This window comes from Mus caroli, chromosome 6, assembly GCF_900094665.2.
Source record: "Mus caroli chromosome 6, CAROLI_EIJ_v1.1, whole genome shotgun sequence".
Lineage (NCBI taxonomy): Eukaryota > Metazoa > Chordata > Mammalia > Rodentia > Muridae > Mus > Mus caroli.
This window is the reverse complement of record NC_034575.1, coordinates 13,483,838-13,504,835: the sequence shown is the minus strand read 5'-3', so window position 1 is coordinate 13,504,835 and position 20,998 is coordinate 13,483,838. Positions and strand designations below refer to the sequence as shown.

At 39.5% G+C, this 20,998-nt stretch overlaps 1 protein-coding gene across 5 annotated transcripts in view; it reads right to left on the bottom strand.

The window, feature by feature from the left end:
* St7 (suppression of tumorigenicity 7) overlaps positions 1-20,998 on the bottom strand; it is a 239,930-nt gene that overhangs the window by 40,413 nt on the left and 178,519 nt on the right. For all 5 annotated transcript variants that reach the window (XR_003836915.1, XM_029478333.1, XM_021164295.2 and 2 more), the window contains one exon: positions 15,258-15,372. Coding sequence is in view for 4 of the 5 variants with exons in the window: in XM_029478333.1 (XP_029334193.1) it covers positions 15,258-15,372 (115 nt within the window). In the remaining variant the exon portion in view is untranslated. The remainder of the gene's footprint in view (positions 1-15,257; positions 15,373-20,998) is intronic.

Genomic DNA, 20,998 nt, shown 5'->3' with positions numbered 1-20,998 from the left:
AAGTACAAAACCACACAATTCACCCTATTACTTCCTATAGGAAAAAAGCCTGCTAACTGTATTTCTCATTAGCCAACATGAACTGCTGGTATTTGCCTAATTTTTCTTCAACTTGTGTTTCCATAAGTCCTACTCTGAAAGGGGAAGTCATTTCCCCATGTGTGTTTATATGCAAAATCAAACTGTTATCAAAGTCTCTCATTAAAAGTCACAGTCTTGGATGTCATACAGAAGGAAGCCTGCAGTATTTCTGAAGTCTATCCATTTAGTAGCACAGAATTTTCATTTCTTTTCATGTCTGAGGACTCCTCACTGTGTGTATACACGAGACACTTACTCTCTTATTACTGGACATTTGGATCACTTTCCAGCTTTAGTCTACTCTAACGAAGGACCCTGGGACTGTGCTTCTTATGTACACTTTAAAAATATTCCTTTCGGGGCAGATGAGATGGCTAGGTGGGTAAGAGCACTGACTGCTCTTCCAAAAGTCCTGAGTTCAAATCCCAGCAACCACATGGTGGCTTACAACCACCTGTAATGGAATCTGACGCCCTCTTCTGGTGTATCTGAAGACAGCTACAGGGCATTTACTTATAATAATAAATAAATAAAATAAAAATCTTAAAAATATATTCCTTCCTCTTGGGAGTGTGACTGAAAATGGCTGAGATAAAGGGTGGATAATTAACTTCACTGAATGGTGCTACAACATCTTTGTTTCACCCTAGATGGGTCATACAGGCATATATCTAAGTAAAAAGCCATTCTCCACTATCTATAAGACATGTATAAGATATGTATATGACTGTGTAATTTATACCTCAATAATCACTTATATTTGTTAAAACCAACACTTGTGTTCTTATATGTCCTTTTCTGAAAGGGGAAGACATTTTCCCCATGTGTGTTCATATGTGAAGTTTGCCCTTTTCTTCCTTTTACAAGAGACATTATGCAACAATCACCATAAACTCCTCTTAAGAATTGGAATTTGGGTTGGGGTATAATTCAGTGATAGATAATACAGTTAGCACGCACCAGGACTTGGCTCAATCTAATCACACACACACACACACACACACACACACACACACGCACGCACGCACGCACGCACGCACGCACACACACACACACACACNCACACACACACACACACGCACACACAGGGGTGGTGTGATATTATAATTAAGACCTGAGACAAGGACACTTTTCTTACAGTATGACCTTCCTCACATTTTTATTGACCTTCAATCACTTGCCACAGTCTTCATTTCTCTATAAGAACCTAAAACCCACTTGCCTTCTATGACAAGACAGGATCAAATTATTTCCCAAGTCAGTCCTACAAACATTAAAGTAGTTAAAATGTCTCTTTTTTCCCAGTTTCCCATGGTAAAGTCTCTAATGTCTGAAATGACAGAACCTACAGAACGTTTCACCTAGTTGGGTTGCTGAGCAATGTATGGTTTAAAGTGAGACTTGGGATCGCAGCAAGCTTCACGGCACCCCAAACACGCCCAGGAGGAGCTCTAGGGACATGTGTTGTACCAGAGCCACCACCACTAGCATCCCCTGAGCACCAGCCAGGCCTACCACTGAGCACCCATTTGTTCCCATAATGGTGTGGTCAACCAAATTAATCCCCAGGAAGTCTTCAAATTGATTTCAGCTAAAATTTGATTTTCTTCCCTCTTCCACAAAGGCCATGAAAATGTTCTGAAAGTTTGAAAACATCCAGGCAGGATTTCACATGTGGCTCCACTCTATTCTCGATCTTACTAATTCTCTAGCATCAATTTTACTGCTTTCCCCATAGCCATCCAGCTTCTTAGTCATCTTTCTGATTCAAGCTGCCACCCATAGCTTTACCCCATCTGTGCATTTCGTAAGTACACCTTTATCTCCACACCACTACCTCCATCAACGTTACTGCAAACGGTTATTGAGAGCTTGCTAAGGAGAAAGCCTTGGTATTATTTCATCCTCAGAATAACACAGTTTTATTATTATTATTGTTATTATTATTATTATCATTATTATAAGTTATTTTTAAATGGAATGAAGAAATAATGCCAATATCACAGCTGGAATAAATATAAATAGTCTCACATGATCTATAACTGTACCAGCTTGTCTGTAATTTAAAAATATCGGCAGAGGGGTCTAGGATGCATGCCTATAATCTGTACTTTGGAAGCTGAGGTAGAAGGATTTTGAGTTTCAGGTCATCCTAGCTACACAGAAAAATCTTGTCAAAAAATATCAACAACAACAAAAATTGATAATGGTAGTACCAAGGAGGAAATCTGGGGATCATGCTTCTAGAGATCATAATTATTTGCAACTGGCTGCAGTGATTTTATATATATGTATATATATTATATATATTATATATACACACACATTGCTCCATGTTAACTATAATAACAACATTTAAAACATTAGCAAATGTTTTGTTTCAAGATATAATCAGGTCTATGGCACTCCTCCAATTTAGAAACATGAAAGAAACTGGCCACTTAAACTAATAAGATAAACATTTTAAGACTATTGTATATACTATAAATATTTTCACAGCCACTATCTCATTTGTGTTTATTTGCTAAAAAATTCTCCAGAGTACACATCCTGGAATTTCAGTCACCTCTATCTCTGCTAAATGCTCATAAAACACATAATTATGATTTCTAGAATTTTACTGGGATTTATTTCTTTGCTGTACTTCTCAGAAAATGACCAACAAGCAGTTGTGATTTCCTACTAACATTTAATGCAATACTTTCTTCTCCAAACAGTACTGATATGAAATAAAGGCAAAGACAGAGATAACATCCTAGTGCTTCTATGGTTATTCTGCCCAAGTATTTCTTTTTAAAATTTAAAATGAAATGTAGGTCCAGACAGGCAGAAAGGCACACATAACCACTGTGGGAAGGAGAGACAGAGGGCCTCAAGGTCAAGACAAGCCTGAACTAAACAGTTAAGACCCAATTAAGAGAGGGGGGGCAGAAAGGCAATATCCCCAAACTACCAGTTGTCATATCTGATTTTCTTTCCCCTCTCATATTATCTTATACTTTATTCACTGTTTTACATAGACCATAACTTTAAACATTAAGTACCCAGGCTTTTTCTTCCCTTAGAGCCTTACTATCCTAAATATCACCACACTGGTATATGTCTTACTTATAGGTACACAGTTACTTGACATCTGGTATTTTCATTCTTTTTCTTTCTTTTCCTGTGTGTGTGTGTGTGTGTGTGTAATATATGTGTACGTGATGTATATGCATGTACCATGGGCATCCACAAGAGCCAAAAGGAAGACATTGTGAATACTGTTTTATCTAACTCCTTTGAGATGGGATCTCTTACTAAATCTAGAGATTCCGTGGCCATCTAGTGCCATTGATCTTTCTGCTAGCCCTCCATATCACTGTCTGGCTTTTGACATAGGTGATGGGATCCAAATGCAAGGTCTTCTGTTCTGAGAGCAAGGGCTCTTACTCTCCGAGTCATGCCTGCAGATCTGCCATTCTGATGTTTTCATATGCTTTAATTGTTTGTTTTTCCTTTGCATTTCCATTGGAGGTAAGTATAATTTCATCAGTCACCCAAACTTTCTAAAATATTTTCCTGTACCCTACCCCAAATCCATCAACATCAGGTCAGTTATGTTCAATGAATTTCCATTTGTGAGTCTACATTTATCTTTCCTCTGAATTAAAGAAACAGCCTGTGACTTTGGCTTTTGACTACTGTTTCTTTTAAGTTCAAGGGACACTTCTGTGTCCAACGCTCCGCTCCTTTCTTTAACTTTGATTAAGCATCTCCATTTAAGACCTGACCTTCTGACTCGTTTGCAGTACCTAGAGTGGCAGCAGGGCACTGGTGTATCAGAGGGCTTGGTGAGCAAACAGAACTCCCATAGCTCCCTATGCATTCACAGCATGCAGTCCATTGTCACAAGTTCAGCCTTTGGGGTGTTTACCTGTTCTCTCCCTGACCCATGCTTATCCTTATTTTGTCATATGGCCTAGCAAAACCAGATAGGTGTTAATGGTCTGTGGCCAAGCAGCCTCCCTGTGTCTTAGGTACACTTTCTGAAGGCATATCTACAGTTGCAACTGTCTTTATAGGCAGTTTGCTATGGTTGGGAGAACAACAGAGAGCAAATGTCCAGTAGCTAATAATAGGAAGATCTGCTCACCTGGAAGACATTAGAGACTATCTATACTGGGGCTGTCACTTATCTAAACAAGAAACAAATCCCACTTCCCAGAGACTTCAATTGATGTTTGCAACGGCCTCCAATTGCCCCTGGGGATCAAATGGTGCTCAACTGTAGTATCAGAGAGTCACTTCTTGTTAAGAGGATTTCACTCTCATGTCCGAGAGCTTTGGAAAAAATGTTAATTTTCTATGTTAGTTTAGGTTTTATTGCTGTGAAGAGACACCATGACTATAGCAACTCTTATAAAGGAAAATATTTAATCGGGGCTGGTTTATAATTTCAGAGATTCAGTCCATTATCATCACGGCAGAAGATGGTGATGTGCAGGCACACATGACGCAGGAGCTCAGTTTTCTACATCTTGATCCACAGGCAGCAGAACTAGACTGTGTGCCACACAGGGTAGAGCTTGAGCATAAGAAACCTCATAACCCGTCCTACAGTGACAAACGAGGCCACACCTTTTAAGTGCCACACACTATGAGGCAAGTATTGAAATATATGAACCTATAGGGGTGATTCCTATTCGACTAACCTCAAGTCAAGCAAGGGCAGAGTGTGAGCCCATTTTTCTATTCTTTACACAATGAGGGCAGATGGAAGTTTCCTTTGAGATTGACTTTTGAACAAAATCCCAGCCTGACTCAAAGCTGTTCAGTTCTGTTTCTTGTGTATTTCACTGCATGTATCTTCTGCCATTTGCTATGCCCCTTGTCTATCCCTCTACAATATGAAAAATTAGAAATTCTCATACAAGGCATACTGGCCATGCCTCCCTACCCTGGCAGCTTCCATGTGTTACCATATGCTCTAAAATTTCAATACAAGTACATTCACTGTCCATATCAGTTCAGATACCACCTCCTCCAAGAATGATCTCCTCACTTCCCCTTGCTAGATGAAGTAGTACAGCCGTCTTCAGTTAAAACCTACTATCATAGTCCTTATCTCTTCCAGTGTTTCTTCCCATATTTACTTCAATTGGTGTTCTATAGAAAGTAAGTGCTGTGTATCTTAAGCTCTTTGTAACCACAACACAAAAGCAATGTCTGAAATATGCTTGGTAGTCAGTATCTGCTAAGTAAAATCTAAATTAACATATCCATATCTCAAATTTCTTGATATTAGCATCATTTGATAACAATATCTACATCTAATTTATCTCCTGAAAGACAAAAGTAATCAGTGTTAATGGGCGTTTTAAGAGAAAACCATGAGTGAGTTATTTCTCAAGATGTGTTTCTTGCAACTATCTTTGCCTCTAGTATTCCAACAGGAAGTATAGCAACTTGCTAGTGTTCTCATCAAGATGCCTGATTGAAATAACGGTGGAAAGTAAATGGGTATAGTGGAAAAAAAGAGCGAAAACGGAGACAAGGATGAAGCAAAGATGAGCCTTCCTTCTGAAACAAGGAAGACTAGCCGCACCTCTTCTGGCTACTCCTAGACTCTTTCCTGGAACACTGGTAAAAGAAGGTCATTTTAGGGGGAATGACTTGAATTTTCCAAAGTTATAAAGGGCTCATAAGAACAAAAATTCAATGCAATAATCTTGAAGAAGAATTCATGGAACTAAACTCCAGATAAGATAAAACAATTTAAGAGGCCAATCTCTTTGATCTCATTTTCTTTTGTTCATCTACCAACGATAATGATCACGATGTGGTTTAATAGAACATTACTGTTCTTATGCATGAGACAGATCAAGCAGAGGTCAAGTCTCATATCTATGGTTCTAAAAAGCTTTGAAGGGTAGAATCTTGCAGATAAATAACCCCCAAGCTACCTCACAAATGATACTAGCCCATAATGACATTTCCATTTCTGATTCATTCACTAACAACAGATGTTCCAAATGACTACTCCATTATAGAGGGGCCCAAGAAAAACAGGACACAGAGCTTGTTCTCAAAGACATTATTTCTCTACACAGCTTGTGGTATGTCTAAAATAAATGCACCAAGTACTGATTCACCTTCATGAAATATATCATTTATGGTGCATGCGCACGCACGCGCGCACACACACACACACACACACACACACACACACACACACACACACACACACGTATAACATCTTTCTATTCTAGAGTAGAAACAAAGTTACACAAAATAGGTCACATTAAGCCCTGAATCAAGATATACCTAAAATATTTTTATGATATGTTTTAATACATCCTTGATAAAATAATTTGAAACAGTTATCTTAATCACACTCTGCAATCTAGTACCAACTCCAGGTTGAACATCTATGCTCCAAAGTCCGAAACTGTTAAGCTCAATTCAAAAAGCTTTGGATTGTAGAAATTTTCGGATTAGGAACACTCAATTACTCAAAACTTATAAACTCTGAAATAGAAGCCTCCAAATATAAAACACGTCTGGCTCCAAGCAATGTAGACTTGGTATCTTGTGTCTCTCTTCTTGTTTGGGCAACGAACTGGCATCAGCTCTATCAGACACACTTGAAATTCATGTTCATCCAGCAAAGGCAGTACTCACAGATTCTCCTGCAACTATGAACCAAACAAGCAGAAATAAGAAAACGAAAGAACAAAGACAGCTGCCTGTCTCACGTTCACAACCATTGGTGGAGTGTGAAATGCCATGAGTGCCCTTTGCATGATGCTCTTACCCTTCTGAATACACTCAGGAAATGTCCCACACTTTCCCCTAGTCATCATATGAGGGAAACAACAGCAATGTCGAAACCTACCCTTAAGCTCTGTTGTTGCTAGTTCCATGCAGTGTGAGGTCTTTTTGCCCCACCTCCAAGAAAGCTAATCCAAGGTCCCCTTTCAACCAAAGAGGAAAATTCACTGAAGAAATAAAAAGGATTGATATACAAAAAAACTCAAAAAAATGTGCCATCTGGGATTTCAATGATTCAATCGGGAAATTCTACATGGCCTTAGTAATTTTGGGCAGGGGGAAGAGCAAGGAACATGCGTTCAGCTACACCCAGAAAAATTCATCTTATGCTGCAAAGCCAAACACCAGATGTGATTTGCAACTTTTGGACTAGATTACCCCAGAAGTTCTGTCAAAGGGCCCTTCTGTGGCTGGTGCTTTGGAGCCAAACACGGCAGTTTCAGTGATGGTAATGGCTGGCTGGGGAGGAATGTTACCTTGGTAAATTATGATAACTGGGCAATAAGGATTACCAAAGCCAACATAAATTTAAGGGGTTTGTGAGTGTGCCAACTATGTGCATTACAGATGTATGTACTTATGAACAGTCTTCTCCATCATCAGAGACAGAAGTTCCTCATGCATGCAGCCCTTGTTGAAATGACATCCATTATCAGAACTCATGCTTACTACATACATACCCCACCATCTGACAGTCTATCATTCGTGATCTCAAAGGCCTAGACTTCTTGGCGGCTGACCTCTGGTGTCCGAATCAGGAGGGCACCTGGTCCAAAGTTCAGCAAAGCTTCACAGTGATTCATGCTTATGAGCCGGAAGCCACAGCTCATGATATCAGTGGTAATGATTATTTTCTTGTCTAAAGAGCTGACTGCTTCATTGGCCCATCTTTTACACTAAAATTCGCTTTAATCACTTGCCTAACATACTTGATTATTTCCATAGCAGCTAGTCCAGGAAACAGAGCTGGACTAGGTTTCGAGTCACTAAAAGGACTGACAACCCTTCAAAACTTCATTTGCTAAAGCAGCCTATTGTGGTGAATGTTTTGGAAATTGTGTATGCCTAAAACTTGTGTTACTGCTTGGCTGAAATGCACCATTTGAAGGTCAGAATAAGCTGATTATGAGAATATGGGTCTTACTCATTGGTTCCTCTGACTCCTCAAATATCTTCTGTTCCCGGTTTCTTCAAAGGCAAACAGAAAACAAACTAAGGATAAACACAGGGTGTCCAGTGTCCATTTCACTGAAACTAGTGTGAGTTGGTTACAAAGGCTTGGACAATGAACAGCCTGACTATGAAAGGACCAGTATAAAGCTTGTTAGCTGAAGTCTCAACACAGAAAGATTTCTTCATAGCTTCTGTTTTCAATCTGTTGAAATGAAAGCATTCCTTCTACATTAGAATCATGCACTGTTTTGGAGTACGCCCTTTGTAGATTACCAGCTGACAGGTAACAATGGTAATTTACCATGGGTTCCATGTTACCAGTAAATTGTCTTGATGTAATTGTTGCCTTTATACATTTTTGAATTAAAAAAAAATCAGCTGTTCCTTATAGGAGACTTTATGTCCTTAAATTTAGACCCACCAGTAGAAAGTTAATAGTGTAAATATCCAAAGAGCTTTGGTCTGTGTTTCTGTTTGTGCATTGCTACAAGGCTGGAGGGGCTCTGTTACACTTCGTGTGTTACACATAAGCTCATGTGTTTAAACACTAAGTCTCTAGCTAGTGTTGTCCAGGGGAGACTTCAGACCCTTTAGCACAGGGACCTACTTCCTAGACATAGGCCTCCAGTGGGGGGCTTTTGACAGTGATAGCCCAGCCACATTTGCAGTCCACACTCTCTCCTTCTTGGTTCCCCAGATGTAAGAAGTGGAAGCAGCAAAGATGGACCTCTATGGACCAAGCAACTGCATCTTTCCCTCATGGCAGACTGAAGCTGTGTGCCAAAATACATTTTTCTCCCTTAAGCTGTTTCTGTCAAATATTTTTCTCACACCAATGAGAAAAGCAACAAACACTGGCTCCAAAGGGATGCTTTGTCTTTGTATCAGGAGTCAAAATTCAAAGATGTTTCTGTTTACAGCTTTCAGGTGAACCTAAGAAATGCTGTTTTTAATAATCAAGTATTTCTATATATGTTCTATTATCTCTATGATTAGTTTCCATAATAGGTCATACACTGGCTTTGTGAGAAGCAGGACTGGCTCTTACCTCATGTTTCAGCTGACACTGAATACATAGCTTTCTATTTATATAAGATTGACCAAGGCTAGAAAAACTGAGGAAGAGCAAGCGAGGCTCTGCAAAACAGCTAATAGTTTCTCTCTCTCTCCTCTGGGCCTCATAGTTCTCAATACCAAGCATGAAGGACACTTCCCCAACCAATCACCCGCTGTGTCATCTTAAGCAAGTTGCTGAACTTTCTAAGCCTTGATTCCATTTCCACAGAAGACACGGAGGCTTAGAAGGTTAAGTCCTCCACCCTTGATGCCTTCTGAAATCCTAGGGATTATTAACTAAAAATGACAAATGTAAATGCTTCTAAGTGTACTGTGTACTCAGCACAGGCACATTCATTGGTGGGGTGAGACTCTTTTAAAATTGAAATGCACGGATTATAATGAATCAGATATATGGATTCTTTCCCTCTATACCATCTTAAGCTTTGAGACTAAAGTTTTTAACCTTTAGTCTCAAGATAGCCTATAAACTATCTTGAAAGTGGATCCAAAGACTGTAGTAGTTCTTACAATGCTTTTAAAAGAAGTTTCTAATGACCTTGGAATAGTGAACATATTTCATATATAACAAATACATGGATGAAAAAATATGATAAATCTCAAATCAAATTAGTGCTATATATCAAATCCTGTTGTGACAAAATTAAATAATTTTATTGAAGATCAAAAGCCATATTTTGTTCCCAATTCTAAGAAGGGGCAACGTGTCCACACTTTGGTCTTCGTTCTTCTTGAGTTTCATATGTTTTGCAAATTGTATCTTGTATATTGGGTATTCTATGTTTCTGGGATAATATCCACTTATCAGTGAGTACATATCATGTGAGTTCTTTTGTGATTGGGTTACCTCACTCAGGATGATGCCCTCCAGGTCCATCCATTTGNCTAGGAATTTNNTAAATTCATTCTTTTTAATAGCTGAGTANTACTCCATTGTGTAAATGTACCACATTTTCTGTATCCATTCCTCTGTTGAGGGACATCTGGGTTCTTTCCAGCTTCTGGCTATTATAAATAAGGCTGCTATGAACATAGTGGAGCATGTGTCCTTCTTACCATTTGGAACATCTTCTGGATATATTCCCAGGAGAGGTATTACGGGATCCTCTGGTAGTACTATGTCCAATTTTCTGAGGAACCGCCAGACTGATTTCCAGAGTGGTTGTACAAGCCTGCAATCCCACCAACAATAGAGGAGTGTTCCTCTTTCTCCACATCCTCGCCAGCATCTGCTGTCACCTTCATTTTTGATCTTAGCCATTCTGACTGGTGTGAGGTGGAATCTCAGGGTTGTTTTGATTTGCATTTCCCTGATGATTAAGGATGCTGAACATTTTTTCAGGTGCTTCTCTGCCATTCGGTATTCCTCAGGTGAGAATTCTTTGTTTAGCTCTGAGCCCCATTTTTTAATGGGGTTATTTGATTTTCTGGAGTCCACCTTCTTGAGTTCTTTATATATATATATTGGATATTAGTCCCCTATCTGATTTAGGATTGGTGAAGATCCTTTCCCAATCTGTTGGTGGCCTTTTTGTCTTATTGATAGTGTCTTTTGCCTTACAGAAGCTTTTATGAGGTCCCATTTGTCAATTCTCGATCTTACAGCACAAGCCATTGCTGTTCTATTCAGGAATTTTCCCCTGTGCCCATATCTTTGAGGCTTTCCCCACTTTCTCCTCTATAAGTTTCACTGTATCTGGTTCTATGTGGAGTTCCTTGATCCACTTAGATTTGACTTTAGTACAAGGAGATAGGAATGGATCAATTCACATTCTTCTACATGATAACCGCCAGTTGTGCCAGCACCATTTGTTGAAAATGCTGTCTTTTTTCCACTGGATGGTTTTAGCTCCCTTGTCAAAGATCAAGTGACCATAGGTGTGTGGGTTCATTTCTGGGTCTTCAATTCTATTCCATTGGTCTACTTGTCTGTCACTATACGAGTACCCATGGAAGGAGTTACAGAGACAAAGTTTGGAACTGAGATGAAACGATGGACCATCTAGAGACTGCCATACCCAGGATCCATCCCGTAATCAGCCTCCAAACGCTGACACCATTGCATACACTAGCAAGATTTTGCTGAAAGGACCCTGATATAGCTGTCTCTTGTGAGACTATGCTGGGGTCTAGCAAACACAGAAGTAGATGCTCACAGTCAGCTATTGGATGGATCACAGGGCCCCCAATGGAGGAGCTAGAGAAAGTACCCAAGGAGCTNAAGGGGTCTGCAACCCTATAGGTGGANCAACATNATGAACTAACCAGTACCCCGGAGCTCGTGTCTCTAGCTGCATATGTATCAGAAGATGGCCTAGTCGGCCATCAGTGGAAAGAGAGGCCCATTGGTTTTGCAAACTTTATATGCCTCAATACAGGGGAACGCCAGGGCCATGAAGTGGGAGTGGGTGGGTGGGGGCGTGGGCGGGAGGGTATGGGGGACTTTTGGGATAGCATTAGAAATGTAAATGAAGAAAATACCTAATAAAAAAAATCAGGGATTAGATGTTAAACAATAAAAAAAAAAGCCATATTTTGAAGATAGCATCAGAAAGGCAAGCACATGTAGAGATCCTAATTTCCTAAGGAATGACCACAAAGCAAGTCAGCATCACGGACACTCTGCACGACGGTCCCAGCCCACACATTTCATGCCTTAGTATGAAAAGCAGAGTCCATCAGTGCAGCAAGACTCACATTGAGGGCTAACACATGAGCTTTACAGTTAACCCTACATGGAGTTGAATCCCAGCCCTGCAATTGTTTAGGAAGGTGTGAATTTTCAAGTTATGTAAATTCGCAACACCTCAGTTTGTACATCTGCTGAAATGGAGTAGCCATCTCCTTGCAAGAGTTGCTATGAAGGTGTAGCTAATGAGTATAACATGTTTGAAGATCCGTATTGATTTTTTAAAGTTACAAATACTACCAAAAGCAGACAGCAGTAAGTGATGGTGAAAAGGATAGGCCTGGAGTGGACACCACGGTTCTTATCAACGATTTTCTCTTTCTTAGAACATTCCTATCATGTAAATATTGACTGTCTACAGTCGATCTCTTTTCTCTTACATCTACATGGCTTTGCTTTGACAGTTTGGGGATTACCATCAACAAGATACTTCTCAGACACAGCACAACACTAAATGAAGCTAACAATAGCACCTACCAAATATGCAGTCATATATGAAAGCTTAGACTATGTATGGCACCAACATATTATAAGTACCCAATATGTTAGCTGTTCCTGCTACCATTACTTTAGCCACTGTGCATTGTGGTGGTGAAGAAACTGAGAACAGAAGCAACCCTTCAGAAACGACAATCAAGATTTTAGACAAATGTGTAGAGTAATAAGGCATGAGATGTTAGCTCGATGAGAAAATCAAAATTGGAATTTTGATCACAAGAAAGTATGGCCAATTAATCTGTAATCCTAGAAAAGGCAATTTTCACAGTATCTGTTGGAAGAATTTGTGAATATGAAGAATTTTCAATTTCAAAATTTTCAAAGTCAAATTTTCTTCTTTTTTAGTAATTAAAGAATTATGAGGCAAGTGGGAATATATTTTGTCTTCCTCTTCCCCTAAAGCATGTTTATTTCTCAGTTTTTTCTCCCTCTCCATTCTTGAGATTTTTCTAAATCCTTTTCATAAAGGTCAGAAAAGCATCCCTAATCCCTTCCCAGAACATGACTTATAAAACTTAGCCACTTAACAAACAATAAAGGACTGCTGTGCCCATAAACCATCCCAGAAACAGCCACCCAACCAGAACATTCCAACTTGGAGAGATAACATAATCCTGTTGTTTTGGGTGTGACTGTATGAGAGGGATGGAGGGCTGTGATTGAAAATGCTGTCTCTAGCAACTTAGATAAGAATGATTGAAGTGGAACCAAGGCAAAACATAGGGCACTCCATAAGCTATCTACTCCAGAAGCTGCAGAGCACTCACTTCCTTGTACAGGGCCAGATAAAGAACTAGAAGCTCAGTCAAGATCTTTTGGGCCTTCAAGAAAAGCATCAGGGATGTACTTCAAAGAACCAACCCTGGGCTGGGATAAAGAGCAGGAGACATCTTCTTACAATCCTAAGTGGCTGCAGCTCACCCTCAAGAACAGTAACTTCAGCCGCCAGTTCATTAGATTTCTACTGTAAGTGATACAAGCATGAGCCAAGTCAGCACCAAAACTCCCCGCAGAGTTCAGTGGGTGTTAGGTCAGCTTCACTCTATTGACAACTGCTGAACTCAAAGCCTCTAATGAGGCAGTTCAGCAACACTATGTGTCCTGCCACCAGTGAGACTCTTTTTCCATGAATAATGAACAAGAACATCATTTCTGTTGCCAGGTACACAACATAAACAAAGCTCAACATAGGCCTTGATAGGGTGAGCATGTCCATTTGAAATAAAGGAATTTTTCAAAGTGCAAGCCAAGTTTTAGTGGAGGGTGGGACAGGCTGTTGTAACAAGTAATGTGAACATATGTTATCAGAATTTAATAAATCAGTTTTTGATTGTTGAGGAATGGAGGCTGTGCAATGGGATACATTGAGACAATGAATAAGTCCAAGTGAGTTCATTTCTTTACTTGGCAATCAGTTTTATAACACAAAGCTGATGATTTCTGTAATGAACTGAGGTCCTCATGAAAGAAGTCTGGAGACCTGTGATCTCAAAGGCTTTTTAGTTAAAGCCTTACTTCTTAAGGCTTAGTGTGCTAAGGAAAGACCAGCATTGACGACAAGAACAAGAACCTTGCACTGGGCAAAATGCATTACCAGGTAGAGCCATGGCATGAGACTACCTAGTTTGGTACTAAAAGACACTCAATATATGAACATTGTGTCCACAATGATGTATAGCTTACATCTCCAAGCTTCAACTGAACAGTGAGATTTTAGAGAATAAACAGAGAATAAAAATGAGTTGATGTGAAGGCCAAACATGCTTCAGTTTGTTTACTTTAAAGTATTCCACAAATACTTTAAAATCAGCTCCATACGTGTATATCTTGTTACACAGGGTGTGCATATCTATATAGGCAAACTGATGCCATCCCTGGCTAAAGGCTTTTAGTTTCCATCAATCTGAACAAGACTTTGAGAAAAACAAACAAAAACAGGCGCACAATAGCTCAGCTTCCTTAATAGCAGAGGATAACAACACCATCCCTTAGGGAGGATTTATGTCAAAAATAAAATCCAAATGATATAGTTTGTTCTCTATCTTTGAAGAATCCTAGAAAAATCTGTGACCTGAATAACACTTAAATGGACTAATGAGGCTTACTAAAGAAATAATATTTTACAATGCAAAAGGATTGTTATGATACTACATATCATAATATGTTATACTAAGTAACTATGTCACAATATCAAATCTATAAACAAGCACATTCTATGAAGACAATTATTGAAATAATTCAGAAAACTGTGGAGTTTATAGAGTCTAAGCCTAGCAAGAAATTATGCATATAACTTTTGTACTGTTAATCAAATATTAAATGCATAGATACCACTGTAAACAGAATAGTTTTAAATTCCCTATGTTGTCCCAGTTTATGTACCTGACTTATTGGTAACAGGTGAAGCAGAAAACAGCAAATGCTTCTGCGGAATGAGCACACTGGTAAAGGGCCTTCACAGACACCACAGAAACAAATGGGGAGGCTCTTAGTAAGGAAGACACCCAGGATAGAGAACAGAACTTGTTCTCCAAACATTTGCTACACTGCCACTGGTGCCAAGGCAATTGGTTGTTCTGTATTGATCTAAAACATCAACAAGGTGACCACAGTGAACTTGCAAGGTATCATGGGAATACTTGGTGCTGCTCAATCCAACATGGGGTGTCTCTTGATCAGGAGGGGAAACACAGCTGCTGGGCGAGTCTGAGCAGGATATGCCAAGCTCAGGTAAGAGGGGAGCACAAGCTCTGTAATGCTTCTGCCTGGGTAAGCACTACACTGAAGATGCTGGAGAGTAACCATTGGAACACTATGGGTGACAATTCTTATAGCAAAGCCCTACTTGAAATCGTCTTTCCTATCTAATTGCTGAATTATGTCAAGGAGAATGGAGTTCTCAAATGCATACAAATACCCAAGGACTTACCATCATACTTTGCTAAGACTGCCTGAACATCAGCATAAGCTTGGAGTTCCAGAAGAGCTTCTANAAGGTTCTCATGGATATTGAACATGCTTAGGAGGGGGAACTCCTTCATTAACTAGGAAAGAAGAGATCAGGGGAATAATTAATGTACATGCTTTATAGTTTCACATTTATACTTAAGAAATAAAGCATATATGTGTAGTAAATAATTCCAATAGTCAAGTATCTTAAGAAATAGTTCTTGAGGCTGGGGAAATGGCTGTCAGTAAAGTGCTTGACACATAATTTAAAGGACTCGAGTTCAACCTCCTGAGCTCATATTAAAAACAAAAACAAACAAACAAAACTCTGCAGAGCATGCCTTGTAATCTCCATGCTGTGCTGGAGAGGTCATGACAGGAGGATCCCTAGGGCTTGCTGGAAGCTACTTTAGCTGAATCAGTAAGCTTGACATTCAGTGAGAAACCCTATCTTAAAACAAAAGAAAAAGGGAAGGAAAGGAAGGGAGGAAGGAAGGAAGGAAGGAAGGAAGGAAGGAAGGAAGGGAAGAAAACAAACTGATGTCTGTCCTCTACACATGTATGCACACAAATATGCATGTACACACACATACACACACACACATACACACACACACACACATACATACATACACACAAGAAATATTTATTCTTACAGTATAACTGATATAAAATTGTCCCATATATATAATATAAATATATAGAGACCAAAAGAAGGCTGAGTTGGTTAAGTGCTCATCACATAAGGGTGAGAACCTCAGTTTAATTCCCAGCACCCATAGCAAAAAGAAATGTGGGTGCAACAGCTTGCTTCTGTGGCTCCCAGACTGAGGAGGCAGAGACAAACCTACCCTGGAGCTTCCTGCTAGTCAGCCTAGCCCAGCCAGCAGGCCTCAGGTTCCAAGGAGAGATGCAGCTGCCTTGTTTTGTCTGCAGAACAAGGTGCTAGGCTAAGAAGACAAAACCCCAGGCTGGAGGCAGGAGGTGGCATGACCTCCCCCCACTCTAGGAGATGCTAATGGCCATTCCTAGCTTCCAGGGGAGAGAGCCACTTTCCCTTAGGGAAGCAGCTCCTGGAAAGCTGACCACATTTCTGAGGATGGTCCCACACCCAAGAGGATATTGGCAGCACAAACAGAACTTGAGAGGACTGAAAAACAAAGAAGACACAAAGTTGGTTAGGTAAGGAAGAGGGGTAGGTCTGGGGGCAGCTGGGAATGAGTGACTATGATAAAAACAGTTGTATAAAATTCTAAAAAAAAAAATCAATCAAAATACGTTTAATCTCTGAAAAAGGTTTTGATGAAAACAAAATAAGGCAAAGTATACCTGACAACACACAGATCTGACCTCTGGCATCCACATGCATAAGCACACATGTGCACATGCATTTACATACACATGTGAACCTACACATACAAACACACATACATGAACACACACATTATAATCCTTTAAAAATAATAAAAATATTATTAGATTGTAAATAAAAATTATATTTAAATCATTAAAAGCTTTCTCCCCATGTTCTTATAGAAAAATGATGAGTCCGAATTTGTACAAATTTAAAGTAGAAAGAAACCCAAAAGAGAGGTCCTCAGAACAATAGAAGATGTTTGGTAACTACAAAGTACCATAAAGAGACTAAATCTGGTGAGGACGGAACTGTAGCCCACAGACTTTAATAGCTACTAGTAGCTTGGACAGAGCAATTTGGATGGAAGGCATAGAGTAAAAGGAGAGGCATGGGGACTATTGTTTCAAGCTGCCTGGACAAAACTGGAAACTGGGAAAGCAGCTAGCTAGAAAGTAGTATGGCTGAGAGAAAATGTGAAAGAGATTGTGTCAGGGGGTTGAGGGGATTAACCTTAGAAAAACATGAGTCAAGGTCGTCTGCTGGACTGGGGAAAAGAAGTGTCACAAGAAGTTTAAAGACAGACAAATGTGTAAAATATCAAGGAAGAAAATCTGCTTGGAGTAAGGCCATCTTGAAGGCTTAACAAACTGGAGACTCTAAATGCATAGTGGCCACAGCTGCCGAGGGTAATGCATTTCAGAGAACAGTGGACATCAGCTGGGCACATTAGCAAGGTAGTCCATGATTAGGTTGAACCTGGAAAACTGGATGAAGTTCTGTAAAAGGGCAAGGAGCAAGAGATGTGACTATAACAGGTATAGATTAATGGAACAAACAATGCCTTCCAATTAGATACAGAGAAAGACAGGCCCAAAGGGATTAAAGCATGATAGTGTTCAACTTGAATGAGAAGTAAGGAGAAAGGACAGTCCAGAATTTCCTAGTACATCTTCCCTTACAGAAGGGTTAAATTGCATCTTGAAGGAGAGGACCAGGTTCTTTATAAAGCAAACTCATGTATTTGTGATGCTCTAGCTCAGTGGTTCTCAACCTGTAGGTTGTGATCCCCTTTGAGAGTCAAATGACCCTTTCACAGGGGTCACATGTCAGATATCCTGCACATTAGACATTTACATTATGATTCATAACAGTAGCAAAATTATAGTTATGAAGTAGCAACAAAAATATTTTTATGATTGGCTGTCACCACAACACAAGAAACCATATTAAAGGGTTGCAGCATTAGGAAGGTTGAGAACCACTGATCTAGTTAATCTTCTACATGGACAACTTCTTTCAATAATAATACGATAACCTCTAAAAGTTTACGAATCGTTTTATGTCAATAATCATGGTTAAAAACTATGCTGAGATAAATAATAATAAAGTATAGGTGTGCTAGCTAGCTAGTTTTATGACAACTTGACACAAGCCAGAGTCTTTGGACAGGAGAGAGTCTCAATTGAGAAATACTTCAGTAAGATCTAGCTTTTAGACAAGCCTATAGGTTATTTTCTTAGTGACTGATATAGGAGGGCCCAGCCTATTATGGGTGGGGACATCAGTGAACAGGTAATCATGGATTCTATAAGAAAGCAGACTGAACAGCCATGGGGAACAAGCCTGTAATCAGTAGTCCCTGTATCAGCCCTTCCTTACAAGTTCCAGCCCTGCCTGAGTTCTTGTCCTGACTTCCTTCAGTGATGAACCACGATGAGGAAGTATAAGTCAAATTCTTTTTTTTTTTCCAACCTGCTTTTGGCCATTGTGTTTCATCACAGTAACCCAAAGATAGTAGGCTAATTTACCACTAAATAGATGCATGGTATTGACCGTCTACTTCTTTTGTTAAGAATATTTTCAATATTGTTTTTGTTTTTTTTTAAAGCTATGACTCATTTAGGACATTTTTTAGTTTAGTTTAGTTTTTTTATTTTCAAACCCAAAGAACATCATTTTACTACTAAAAACACCTATCAAAACCATTTTGGTCCAAAAGACCCACAGTCTGAACTCCCAGAAAAAGGCCTGCAATATTTTCATTGCTCTTAAAGGAAGCCAATGAGACAACCCACACACTATGGATGTTCTGTAACTAATAAAAGTATTTCTTGTTCTGGTTCACTTTGGTTCTGGCTGACATCATCCTTTGATTTTCTTTTCACTTTTTTCTAATTACAGCTTGTTAGAACTTAAGTTCTCTGTCATGAAGCAGCTGGCAACACAATAAAGACATCTGCAGAACTGTAACATTTAAACATTTATCACTTTTGACCTATTTTTCAAGTAATAATCAAATTTCAAGGATACACATCGTATTATGCAATGTAATTTAAAATGCAATCCCAAACATTAGTAGCTAAAGTCTGAATATGGACTCTCAATAAAACCCAAGGAGACAAATGTACACCTGAACTTTCAAAATTACTTGAGTGTCTAAGGTCTCAGTGTCATCATCTCCATGTGAAGAGCTCTCACATGCAAACGCCTGCTTGGCCTTCTCACCTAAGAGGCAAGATCAATTTAAAAACTGCCTTCCTGACAGCTTTACCTTGTGTTCATAAAGTAACACACATAATATTCAACTGAAAGTTTCCCTTTCCTAGACCATCTTATCAAATCTATTCCTCATTCTTGGTATCTCCTGTGCTATCAGTCTCTCATTAATGTCTTGTCCCTACCACTACTGACACCTTACAGTTTCCAGAAGCCTTTAATATGTAAAATGTAGAGATGGCATTCGAGTTCTCACAAAGCTGTTAAGAAAACAAATACATTAAGAGTAGGTACAATTTCCTTTGCTGAAATAGCTCAGAGGGAGAGTGTGAGACTGAAGAATAAGCAGTTGCTCTCCTTTGAGCTTGAGGTCTGAATTCTCCTCATACTCATACTTTGAGCTAAAGTATGCCATTATAAGCATCATGATTTTTACCTTAGTATTACCTCTTTCTCACTCAACCTCTACAAGCCTGGTGTAACTTTTTAAAAAACATACATTAAGGTTATCCTTCATGACCCCATATGTCTAGATGATTACACCCAACCACTGACATGATTATCTGTATCTTCAAAAAATCAGTCAGATGCAAATACAAATTTACAAAGAAGCTGTTTATCACATTATATGTTACAGTAAAGAAAAATGCAGGCACCTTAAACGTGACCCACTATAAAACATTTACATATAGTAAATATCACTGTCTTCTTTTCTGTCATGTGTAGTTATTAGAAGTTAAATTCTCCTTGCAGGTAAATCTCTATTGGTAAAAACAGCATACACTATGGTCACAGGACATGGAAAGATCAAATTGATTCTGACCTAGAAATGTTCTCTGTGCTGACTCACTTTCATAGTACTGGAAGGTGCTAGCTAGGCTTCTGGGGGAAGAAGGGAAAAGTCATTGATCACCTTACCAGCTGTGTAGCCTGTAAACTACAATAAAAAAACAATTTGACAAGATTCGCCCATGGGTATAATAGTGGTATGAATGTCTGAGTGTAACTTCCCCCCCTTTTCCCCATTAGATTTAAGAGGTGCCCCACAGGAGGAGACGCATGCATGTACTGTAAGTATAGCCAAGAGCTCCTGGTTGGGAAGCTTACAGATCCCAGGGGACAACCTATTATCATCATTCTGCCAAAGAGAAACACTATCAAACTTTGTCTAAATTTGTATTTTGTGTTTCTACACCTACAGCTCTCAGCCCTCATCAGAGCAGTTTCTTTGTATGATGATGGCAGTTTAATTTAGAAATGTAGATCTGGTCAAAGTTCAGAGATAAGTCTCAAAGGAATGCTCAGTCACAAATGGGACATCTATATATCACACACACATACACACACGCGCACACACACTGGAAGAACAGGTGGGAAACAGTAGGTGTTAGGGATAGATGAGGGCTGGAATGAAACTGTGTCCTCTGGACATAACAAGTCTGCTGCTGCACCTGTGAACTCACAGAAGTTGTGCAGCCCGCACAAGATCAAGCCAGTCAACATTTTTGCCTGGAGTGAGAAGGTTCATGAGCTCCTACCCCTAATGGTTATGGATGGTTTAATGGCTTCTAGGGAAAGGGGAGAGTCAGTTTTCTTCAAGGGAATATCCTGTGGCAGATCATCCACACTGAGTCCACGGCCCAACGTCTAGGAGTATATGGGCAGCACAAATTGTGGGAGTGAGGGGGATGAGAGGAGGGACTGGACCTCAGATAAGTTAAGGGGAAGAACAGGGAGCAACTATCATCTAAGTACATTTAATGAAATTCCCAGAGAATTAATAAAAATAGTTTTAAAATCTCTCCTCTAAGATTCATGACCCAGGAGTTGGCTACGTTTCTTGTACCAGGTATAACCTCCCTCCTGTT